Source organism: Carcharhinus amblyrhynchos, chromosome 6, assembly GCF_965287045.1.
Source record: "Carcharhinus amblyrhynchos chromosome 6, sCarAmb.v2.hapA, whole genome shotgun sequence".
Taxonomy (NCBI): Eukaryota; Metazoa; Chordata; class Chondrichthyes; order Carcharhiniformes; family Carcharhinidae; genus Carcharhinus; species Carcharhinus amblyrhynchos.
Window position 1 is genome coordinate 44,242,614 of NC_137329.1, and position 12,541 is coordinate 44,255,154.

General features: G+C 38.1%; 1 protein-coding gene across 8 annotated transcripts in view; it reads right to left on the minus strand.

Moving 5' to 3' along the window:
* Positions 1-12,541, minus strand: part of dagla (diacylglycerol lipase, alpha) — a 379,214-nt gene that overhangs the window by 36,414 nt on the left and 330,259 nt on the right. For all 8 annotated transcript variants that reach the window (XM_080190329.1, XM_080190325.1, XM_080190324.1 and 5 more), the window contains 2 exons: positions 10,003-10,132; positions 6,143-6,297 (listed from right to left, as the gene is read on the minus strand). In XM_080190329.1, coding sequence (XP_080046455.1) covers positions 6,143-6,297; positions 10,003-10,132 — 285 coding nt within the window. The remainder of the gene's footprint in view (positions 1-6,142; positions 6,298-10,002; positions 10,133-12,541) is intronic.

Sequence of the window (12,541 nt, forward strand, 5' to 3'; positions counted from 1 at the left end):
CGCATCACTTAAAATGTTGTCTGCTTTAATGAGTCATGCACAAAATCAAATGTTCAACTGCGACTTACTTGGAAATTATTAGTGGGGTGGCTCAACAATCATGGAAATTGCCGTAACAGTACCACAAAATATGACAATTTTATTTTCCTATACTTCAATGTTCATGTACTGAAAATGTGCAAATTCCAAACAGATGGAATATTGGATACACCTACAGCTTAGGTCATGCCATATCTATATCTCACTGTATTTTCAGTCTGACTCTTTGTCAGTTTGCAGATGGTACAGAGCTAAATGGGAAAGGAAGCTGTGAGAAAGATGCAAAGATGCTGCGACAAGCAGAATGTTAATCAAACAGGTTAATAATGTGCCAGGATGAAATGTAACAGAGACATTATTCACTTTTTTGGGAGAAAAAAAATGGAGAGAGACTGTGAATTGTTGGTATTCATAGAGATCCAAATATCCTTGTGCACAAATTCAAGAAAATTAACATGCAGATACAGCCATCAAATGTAGAGGCAAATGTAAGCCTTCATTATAAAACTTTGACATACATGAGAAATTGTGAGGAAGTATTGCTGTAATTATATAGGGCTTTGGAGAGACCAAACCTGGAGTACTGTTTATAGCTTGGGTCTCCTTCTTCAAAAAGGATATATTTGCTTTAGAGGGAATGCAACAAGTATTCACTAAGCTAATTCTTTGGATGAGAGGATTGTTCTGTGAGAAGAGAGAAACTCAAAATATATTCCTTATAATTCAGAAGAATGAGAGGTGATCTTTTTGAAATATATAAAGTTCTAAGGTATCTGACAGGATAGATGCTGGAAGGATGCTTCGACTGGATGGGGAGTCTTGAAAGAAGGGCCAAAGTTTCAGAATAATGGCTCAGTCAATTCAGAGTGAGATGAGAACTTCCTTCATTCAAAGTGTTGGAAATCTTTAGAATTCACTCTCCTTTAGAGTTGTGGATTCACAGTCATTGAGTATATTCAAGACAGAGATTGATAAAACTTCTGAATAATAAGGGAATTAAGAAACATGAAGAAAATTCAGGAAGGTGGATTCGAGGTAAATCAATCATAATTTTACTGAATGACAGGGCAGGCTCAAAAGGTTGAACGGTCTACCAGTGCTCCTGTGCTTTATATTCAGGTTGTTTTTGAGGTGTCAATTCTTTAGAGCACATCATTTTCTTTGAAGCCGTTGTCACTTTGGCTAGTTTTCCAGGCTGGCACAAATGCTGGAATCACTGCATCTTTAGTAGTTACTGACTGCTCTCCTAAAGCAACAGTCAAAAGACTTTCCAGACCAATGGTCTCCGAGGAAGCAGAAACAAGAGGGTTTCACTTACTTGGCTGAACTTTGTTACTCTTTTCACTGCTTCCCTTAAATCATTTGATCTAAGAATGCTCTAGTGCAAGGTATTATTAGTTTCTCTTGGGGCAGAATTCCTTTTAGGCCCCCTTCCATCTCACTCTGATGATTCTACTTTGTCTGCACCTTTGCCAGCTGTAAACAAGTCCTTCACCCCACATTAGTGGAAAATCCCAGAACAAAATAAGCAAAGTGGTTTCTGGTTTCCTTTCCTTTCCTTTCTCTTGCCTCAAGCAACAAAATACACTCCAGGCAAATTGAAGTAAAATCAGTTTGATAGGTGTTATATACTATGTTATTGGAATATAGTTCAAACTACTAATCGTGAGCAATTCCTGGCTGTACGACCCTACACGAATAAGTCCACAACAGTTGGCGTCCTCTAATTCAGTACTGACCTGCAATAATTAAGCAGTATTGTGCAGGAAGGCTTGAATAAAATTAAAAGGTCATACTGCTTATATGGCTGGGAATAAACATTTGAGTATCTGGCTACTGGGGGTATGGTCTTTTTCTCCATTACAAATTGTTTAGACCCATCAGCAGGAGCACTACACAATTCATACAGCTAACGGAACATTATCAATACAAAGGTGCTATTAACTGAACAAACCTTTACATTTACACGGTATTCCTCACAAATTCATTGCTCAGAGGTTTACTGGGAAGTAATATGACAAGAAACAAGAAAGAATTTGAGGGAGAAATGTGAAGAGGCCATGGGCATAGACTTTAGGCGGCTTCTGAAATCAAAACAGACAGACAATTAAGTGAAATAAGTTGACTTCCAACTGATTGGAGGAAGGAGCTCACAACAGTTAGATAGAAGGCAGGCAGAAAAACAGGGGGTATGATCTAGTAAACATGACTGAACTACTCAGACAGGATAAAGCATTTCTGTGGAGAGATCCTAAGGTGCCTGAAGCATTGTACAGGGGACACCATGGGTGGCAAAATTCTTGATCTGCTGATAAAAGATGAGGAAGGAAACACAGCTGAGAAGAGCATTTGAGAAATTGATTTTGTAGAGAAGTAAAATATGAATTATGGTTTCAGCAGCAGTGGGGTGAAGCAGGTATGTTTATGGTCAAAATTCCTGAAGTAGCAGAATGCTATCCTGACATCTTCCCATTCCCACATTTGCATAGTGATAGACCTGATGTAGGGTAAAAAATACACCTATTGTCCAACATAATGTCAACATACAAATGATCAAAGTCAGACTGGCTTCAGTCTTCAACATAAAGGCAAAGCAATTTTCATTTATTCAAATTTCAAAGGCTAAATTGAAAAGAAGAAAACTAAAGTAAATTGACTGTGGAAGGTTGTTCAATAGTGTTTCAGCTGACAACAAATAGAATATCATTAAACGTGTAATACTAAACACGCAGGTGTTATGGTCTTGGCATATGTCCATGAAGCGTACTGGGAGATGGACATTGTATGCTTTGCACTCATAGAAAGCAGCATGAGATATGGACACTGTAAAATGTCAATGTAGAGTTTGCACATTCTCCCCATGTCTGCACATGACTCCTCTGACTACTCCAGTTTCCTCCCATAGTCCAAAGATGTGCAGTGGATTGGCAATCGTTAAAAAAAACCCCTTTGTGCCCCAAGGTATGTAGTATTAGCCGTGGTAAGTGTGTGGGGTTAAGGAGTTGGGAAGCGGACCTGGGTAAGATACTGTATCATAGTCAGTGCAGACTGGATGGGTCGAATGGTCTCCTTCTGTACTGTAGGGATTCCAGAATTAAGGAATTTTGAAGCAGACATATTCTTGAGGAGTCACTTAAAATGTAAATGGCCTTGCCAGGTGCTGACTGATTGCCCCTCAACATTTCAATGGGAGAGACTTAAACGACAATGGCTAGATCCACAAGGACCACAAAAATGGGATTTCTAATAAGGACATTCAGTGAGAATGATCGTAGCTAGATATTAAAGTGATTGCTCTATTGTGTCAATTGCAGCAGCTTCAACCTCTTATGTGGACAATGAACTAAATTGATATTTTCCTCACAGACTAAAATTAGCTAGAGAAGGAACTGATACTTATTAATCCACGAGGTCAACCCATCAAGGTAGTCTGGGACTAGCACCTCAGAGGGAGAGCTCTCTTGCCCAGAGAAGAATCACCACAGGCAGTAAATAGGGGCTAATTCCTTTTACCTGCAAAGATATTTCTTCACCACAATTTTGATTGAAAAGCTAGAAACTTCCAGTATCCATTTATCTTCAGGGGGAGAATTCCTCAGGCCGGCAACATTTTCAACCACCATCATAAAGGCTGTGTAAACAAGTGACCTGTGTGTTTCATTCTTTTAATAATCTAAATGTGTCTTGTATCTCTAGAAATCTCTTTTCTTGTATGTGTGCCTATAGGTTTGGGGAGTGGGTGTTTGTTGCTTTTCCATTTTGAGTCTTGTGGAAATAAACGTTCATCATTTATTTTTATTTAAAGTTATAAGAAAGCCCACTTGTGTCTGTTTTTTTGAAGTCATGACACTCAAAAGAGTTTAAACATTCCTTCCCAGAAATACATCTCAGCACAAGGTGAAAAGCAAGGGGGAAAATTATCCCATATCTTACCCCGTTTGTGCAAAACTGGTAGCTCAAGTTCAAGATTTGAAACCAGTGGATGGCAATTAAATTGGAAGTGGGAGGTTGAAATTGGTGGGACAAAAAAGCAGAAGGAAAAATCAAGCAGCAGGGTTTCCTGTAGTTTTACTGTGCCAAGTATACAAGACAGGCACATTTGAAGCTAAAAGCCTCATAGAAGAGGATGCTGTAACTTGGACTGCATGAAAAGCAAAAAATATTGAGGACCCACGAGAGCTATAGTTAAGCAGATATATTTAAATATAAGACCTAACACAAGAAAGGCCCAAATTATTCAAATTCAAGCTTATCACTTTGATATTGAACCAGAGACAGAGGAAGCAAGCTTAGAATGAAAAACTAACAAAGTACTGTTAGCTAGAATCTAAATAGATAAAGAAATTGCCATGTGTAAAAATAGAATTAGAGTTCCTAAGAGAAAAAAAGCAGATAGGAGAAAGGGAAAGAACAAGCGAGAGAGAAATGCAGCAAGAGAAAGAGCCAGCAGTGTAAGCTGGAAAAGGTCTTCCTCGCTACCAAAGTACTCTGACCAAGGATATTTTTGCCTCACCCTAAGGGATAGTGTATTACACAAATCTTAAAACAAGCAAATGTTATAAAAGTAAGCTGTTGAAGGTTTAATAACAATTTGTTGGAGGTGCACATATGTGTGAATTTCTGCGATTGTGTTTTATCTTTTCTTACTGATGTATAACAAAAGAAGTGCCAGGGAATTTAACTTTACCCTTTATTTTGCAAAGGTTGATGTTATGGTCGTGTCACCTGTCCGCAAGCGCATTGGAAGATACATTTGAAAGACAACATGCAATATGGACAGTACCTTCACAAAACGGGCTCCAGAAAGTTAGGTGATTTCTTTTGTGGTTTCCAAATAGAAATCTTTGGACATATTTCATATTTCAGGGGAGTTACTTAAAGTAGAAAGGACTTTGCTGAGTGCTGAGGTTCACCACAATTTTGATTGAAAAGGCAGAAACTTTGAATCTCCATTTGTCTTCAAGGAATCCTTCAGGCCTGCAATGTTTTTAACCACCATCTTAAGGATTATGTAAAGTAACATGTTTTAGCTGTATAACAATCTAAGTGCATATTACATCTCTAGAAAATAATCTTGCGTGTATGTGCCAGTGCGTTTGGGAAATGGATTTTTACATTTCAAGAGTTATGGAAATGAATGTTTTTAACTTACAATAAAGCTTGTTCGAGTCCCAGCATTCAAAAGGGTTTAAATACACTTTTTAAAAATACATATTGTTGTGGTTAGCCAATAGATGAGAAAATTATGAAGGAAAGTGTCCCACACCCCTCCGTAATAAAACATATTGAATGTCAATTGGCTCAAATTAATCAAGTATGCAAGCCATTCTTGGTTTGTTTAGAAAGTTGTGAACATACAAAAACATCTGTCAGGCAAAGTTCACCTAGCTTGTCTCGTACAGGTGAACATGAAAACTGGACAAGGTCTTCTAAATAAAGTCTAATCAAAGTTGTGTTCTGTTCCTTCTCTTGATTTGTCTGATCTACCATCTCAACTTTGTTCAGTGCTCCACCAGAACCACCAATCAAAGCTACAATTTGCAATCCAAGAAAAACCCGTGCTTAATATTAGTGGCTACACCTTCAAACCTAGGTTTACGTCTGTGTGGCACTGTATCAGAATTGACAGCCATCTACTTGCAAAGAAATGCCTATCTTTGACTAACCCCACCTTTCCAGGCAATTAAGGACACTGAAGAGCGAATGATTTGGGAGACTGAAGAAGAGTCTTAAGTAAAGAATGGGTGTACATTAAGAATGCCTGTCAACAAGCCATTGTTTTTAAAATATATTCCATGTATAACATGAATCTCATACTTTCTCTGCCTTCCTGTAAATTTCAGTTAGGTTCTGAGAGCTTTCACTTACATATGGCACCTTTTAGTCGTTGAGCAGAAACTTTTGGATGACAACAGAAAATGCATGATGTTTTTAAAGATAGGAATATTTGTTCCTCTGACTTTTTGTCTAATAATATGGGCACAGATTTGTTATTCAGGTTCTCTGAATAGAGAACTTGAGCCATACCCATACTTTACCCCCTCTCCAGTTTTGGACTTTCTGCTTTGTACTGACCACTACATTTACTGTGGTGTATTCTTACTTTAGACTGGTGTTCCTCCTTTGGTCTCCTTGTTTTATTGGTTGAGGTTGCTGTTGAACAACCATGTCAGGATTCAAATCCACCTCGGTTGGGCTGACCATTACCTTTGCTGCTCCCAGTAAAGCTGTCTTCCCCTTGTTGTAATTTTCTAAGACCTGGTTGGGAAGGAAAATACATTATTTAATACAAGCTAAGTAAATCAGGTCACACTGGCTTAATTCATCCTTTCTAGATCATCTCTTAAAAATAGGTGAAGTCACTTAGGAATGAAGACAAATTGGGGACTAGCTGGGCAGTAGAGTGGGTTATCTTAAGGATCTTGATTCAAAGCCACTTTGGTTTGAATTTTATTGGGATGAAAGCCCAATCTGCCTGTTAAGCAAGCTCAACCCATTTTGAACATCATGAGCCATAGCACAAAATTAGCAATAAATTAGTAATTTTATTCAGTGAGGTAACAAAGAAAGCTGATATGAGAACTTGAAAGGATCAAAGTGGTGCGTGTTCTTGTGACACACTGGTCCTGAATTTCCTGTCATTATATTTTAAGCACAAAAACAGATTATTCAGCCCCAACAAATCATGCTAGTTGTGCAGTAGTCATGCCAGAAGTTACTGTTCAATCAAGTAAGTTCCATGCAGAGTTTACTGGGATAAACTAGTTTAACTGTTCTGTGATTTGGTGTAACCTCAGGGTGGAAAGCTGTTTAAGTTGCTGTATACCTCCCCTATCCTATACAGGAAATTTTCAAATAACATCTTAAACACAATGAGGATTTTAAATTCAATTGCCATGAAATTCAGCTGGTTCATGAGTAATGCTGTGAGAGCACTCTACACCCAACACAGTTCAGTGTTATATCTAATCATCTTGTTGCAAGTGTTTCTGAAACAGATTGTGCCTCAGTTTTTCACTTAATGAATTACTCAAATCAATATGGGAAGCCTGAACATTTCAAACATTATCGCTTTTCATTTGATTTCTATGACATGACCACATAGTTGAAGCTCTGTAGAAAAATAAAGTTCTTTTCTTCTAACATTCACTTTCACACTCATGCACATAGAGGGGAATTGATACCGTCAATCAAAGATCTGAATGTTTATTAGCTCTCATCTTTTTGGCCATTCTGCACTGAGAGAAAAAAATGTCTCAAATTGGTAATGTCACTCCAGAGAGTGATGGATGTGCATTTCCATTTAAAATAGCAACTACTGGACGTCACAGGCTTAGAAAGCTGAAACTTACTCTAATTGTACTTTTCCTTCACTGAGGTCAGCAAAATGAAAAGTTTGGAACATGGAATGAAATAAAAAAGGGAGGACACCCTTGCCAAATAGGAAAGCTAATGCATCCAAAATGAACCCTTGTAAAATACAGGAGCTAACACTGTAGAAATTATGACACTTAATAAAATTTTACCCAACACTGCTGGCAACAGAATTGATCTTACTGCATATCACCAGTCAACCAAATAACTAAGTTTTGGAGATGTTGAATCCAACCAGGATTGAAATTTTGAATAACAGTATGCTGAGTTGTCTATTGCTAGATATTTATAATCCTTTAACCCCCAAATTCTACTACATGGTTCCCTTTCTAACATACTCAAAATTACATGCACCAATGTAACTGGTTCACAAACAAATCTACAACTAGCTGGCAAGACTGAACAGAAGTGCGATGAATCACCAAATCATTAAATATGAAATAAAATTTCAAAATGCTAATTTTTTTAAAACACCTGAGCTTAACTGCTTTAAAAAAAGATTTAGTTTAACCTTGCTGATTTTGCTTTGTTCTTGGCAGTGACAAGTTAAGTACTGAGAATTACTTCAGGACATGATCGTCGAGACCATTTATCATCAACTGTGCTGCGCATGATGTATTTTAATTCATTTCAATAACTTTCTTGAAAACTGGATGCGAGTCTCCTGAGGAATCTTGCACTGCAGTGATTTACACACTTAAGGTTTCTCACTCTGCATTTCAGACATTGATTCCTTTCCTTCTCTGTGGTTTATACAGCCCCGATTGGTATCCTTTCTTAAAATTACTTTGGTGGAGCAGTCACATGGCTCCCTGAGCAACTGCATTCTATAGCTGCTTTTTAGAAAGAAACTCTCCAGAGAAAACCCTGTACTTTATTTCATTTACATCAATTTATATCTGCAGCTACTCCACTCACTCTACCATAGAAGATTGAAAAAAGAATTTTCTGCCACAAATACAAATTAAAAATTGCTGAATAAAATATCCACAGGTTTTGTTTGTTTTCAGAACAACACATTACTGACATCTAACTAGATAAAAATGAAGAACATATATTGCATTAATGGACAATATGATTTCAGGACTACTCATGATCTATCCCATGTCTAGCTGTTGCCTTAGGCAGAGTTCCTATTGATCGTATCTCTTGTGCTGTAATTACAGGTTGCTTAGTTCTAAAAAGTTCACAGATTTGGAATTCATTAATTTAAAAGTACACTAATGCAGATATTGGAACTCAAAGTATAACACAAAATGCTAGAAATACTGAACAGGTCAGGCAACACTTGTGAAAAGACAGAGTTAATGTTTCAGGTCAATGACCTCTCATCAGAACAGTTATGATGAAAAGTCATGTACCTGGAACATTAACTCTGTTTCTCTCACAGATGCTGCCTAAACTGCTGAGCATTTGCAGAATTGACTGTTTTTATTTCTGAAATTCTTTGCTGTTTTATCTTTTTTTCACATTCAAAAACAATGTTATTCCTTCAAATGAGCTAACTTTTATATGCAATTCCACAGTCTGGAAATATGCAGTGACTGGGAGCATAACTGAAATCATGAGCATTCACCTGTCCCCAGGGTAGCAAAAGAGTGATAATTACTGTGGAGAAAGACACAATGTGGAATTGTACTGTTAGCTTAAGTAAAAGTGTTTGCAGATTCCATTCAACACACAAGTAGGAGTTCATTGTAAGACTGACTGATACAAGACAAAGATTTATGTAATACAATGAAAAGTTACAGAAAAGAACAAGGTGTCCATCTAATCTTTTCTATTCCTGACCTTGAATAAGTTATAATGGTCTAACATTTTGATTCAGTCTACTTGTATTCTCAAAGTCTTTAAAGACAACAATTTTGGCGTTAGTTTGATTCAATTACTAGTTATCTGTCCGAGTCAAAACGAGGTTCAACCCCATTTCAGCATAGGAACACAAAACCTAGGCTGTCAACATATACTAACTGAAGGTCCAGTGTCTTTTGGATAAGACTTCAAACTAAGGTTTCATCTGCTTTTTAAGATTGATTCTGAAGACTTAGGACATTATTCAGAAATGGTGTTCTGGCCTCTAAGGACAAAAGTCCATGACTTGTTGCATTCATCACCGTGAGGGATGTTAGTTTTGAGAATTAATTCCAACTGTGCAATGTCAGCAGCAGAACTATCAGTTGAATAAAGCACATTATAGCTGCAGAGTGAAGTCACTTTTTGTTTACCTATACCCCTCAATCACTTCAGTTTTTGTAAAATATCCCCAACAGTAATTGTGACATTTTTCATTATAAACAGCAGCTATCCTAGAGGACTTGGAACAGCAAGTGACATTTTTAAGTCAAATTTGAAGTTTTTTTACGTTGTGGATTAAATCCACTGCAAACCAATATGAGACTCTCTAAACTCATTTCACATTTAGCCATTATACCTAATGAAGAAAAAGAGCTTCATTTCATATTTATCCTCAATTTGAACTCAAGTTTGAGAAATCAAAGGACGAAATACTAAAACAGTTTATCGCCGATCACTAACTTTGCACATTTCTGTATTTTGTTCGGTTCTGGGCAAAATCACTTTGACAAATACCTTGTGCAGACCATCCATAACAACATGAGGCATGTGCTCGTTCAGCATGGCAGCAGAGATGATGACCTCATCCAATGTCTTGTTGTCACTCCAAATAGCATAGTAAGTCGACTCTTCCTGTCCACAGCAACTACACAAATTAAAATTATTTGTCAGCCAAGGAGATCACAGCAGAATGCATTTAAGCATCCTGTTTCCTAATTCCACATTCTTCTTAAAAAAAAATCAAGTCATAACAATGTTGGTGCATTGGTCAATATGAAAAATTGGAAATTTGAGAAGGACATATAGGCAACGTGGTCCACATTTTGCAGAGTTTGCATAACTTGTAACTAATACACAAATCAATCAAACTCAAGAGTATATTTGCCACAGTAAACATAAAAATAGCTGTAAAGCCACCCTACTCGATCAGTTGACAAAAGCATTTTCTGGCATGGTAATGCATCAATTCCAGTTCTGATTTGATTTGATTTATTATTGTCATATGTATTTACAGTGAAAAGCATTGTTTCTTGCGCACTACATGGACAAAACATACCGTTTATAGAGAAGGAAACGAGACAGTGCACAATGTAGTGTTACAGTCATAACTAAGTGGTAGAAAACGATCAACTTAATGCAAGGTAAGTCCATTCAAAAGTCTGACAGCAGCAGGAAAGAAGCTGTTCTTGGGTCGGTTGGTACGTGACCTTGGATGTTTGCATCATTTTCCTGAATGAAGAAGGTGGAAGAGAGAATGTCCGGGGTGCTTGGGGCCCTTAATTATACTGGCTGCTTTGCTGCGGCAGCAGGAAGTGTAGACAGAGTCAATGGATGGGAGGCTAGTTTGTGTGATGGATTGGGCTACATTCATGACCTTTTGTAGTTCCTTGCGGACTTGGGCAGAACAGGAACCATACCAAGCCACAATACAACCAGAAAGAATGCTTTCTATGGGGCATCTGTAAAAGTTGGTGAGAGTCATTGCCAAATTTCCTTAGTCCTGTGAGAAAGTAGAGACATTGGTGGGCTTTCTTAACTATAGTTTTGGCATGGGGGGACCAGGACAAATTGTTGGTGACCTGGAAACCTAAAAACATAAAGTTCTCGACCCTTTCTATTTCGTCCCCATTGATGTGGAGAGGGGCATGTTCTCCTTTACACTTCCTGAAACTGATGACAATCTCCTTCATTTTATTGACATTAAGGCAGAGATTATTGTTGCCGCACCAGTTCATCAGATTCTCGATCTCTTTCCTGTACTCCGTTTCGTCATTGCTTGAGATCCAATCCACTATGGTGGTGTTGTCAGCAAACTTGAAAATCGAATTGGAGAGGAATTTGGCTACACAGCCATAGGTGTATAAGTAGCAGGGGGCCGACAACACAGCCTTGTGGGGCACCTGTGTTGAGGATGATTGTGGAGGAGGTGTTGTTGCCTATCCTTACTGATTGTGGTCTGTGCATGAGGAAGTTCGGTATCCAGTCAGAGGGAGGTGCTGAAGCCCAGGCCACGGAGTTTGGAGATACGTTTTCTGGGAATAATAGTGTTGAAGGCTGAGCTGTAGTCAGTAAATAGAAGTCTGACATAGGTGTCCTTGTTATCTAGGTGTTCCAGCGTTGAGTGCAGGATAGATCCCTGATCTATACCAAGTTACTTAACATTGGGCAGAGTAGCACTTGAGGTGCTACAACCGATCTCAATAATTCTGAGCAAAGGTGGTGGAATTTAGCTCAGGTAACTCCTGCTGAAGCACTGTTCTCCCATAAAGTGAAAATAGTGTGGAGCTCTCCAGTGCTATCCCAGGGGATTAAATAGCCTGCTGATTTTCATTGTCTTGGCTCAAGCTAACAACCACCATTTACGAGAGATACCAGAGGGCTGCGGGCTCTTGTGCAATCATATTCCTGCCTGTTCAGCTGAGGAGGAAGCAAAGTTGGAAAAATTCTGCAACAAAGCTCTGATATCAGAGTGACAAAAAGCTATGGCTCTGTACTTTGGTTTCACCTTTTTATTTGCTCTCATGCTGCACTGAGGACAACAGCAAAGCATGGCTACTATATTGTGTAAACATCCTAGCTCATCTGAGGTGAACTCATTCTTTTCCTAATTTTAATGCTGAGAGTTCACCTTCCTCAGTCAGTCTTTTCTCCTGCAAGCTTTAAATCATATAATCACCTCCTTATGATTTGTTTACTGTACACCATCAAACTTTACAGTGAACTGTATAACGAACAATCATCTATTGGCACCTCACCAAAAATAATGCTGCTGCAGGACTTGACACTGTAACACCGAGTCATGTTTTGTTGTCAAAATATCAAGCAATGAGCACTTTTCATTATTTATACAATTGGAAGAGTAAATTCAGGCAACATCCAGTTTTCCAGTTAAGGTCAAACATTTATAAAATGCTGACTAAGCTGCCCTGCTCTGTTATTAGTTTTGTGAACACATTGCGTCACAGTCGGGCTCAGCATTCAAATCTATTAATTGTGGTGAAGTAGCTGTATTTGCTAACACTAAGTTATTATGTCTTGGAAATTTCAGTCTTTT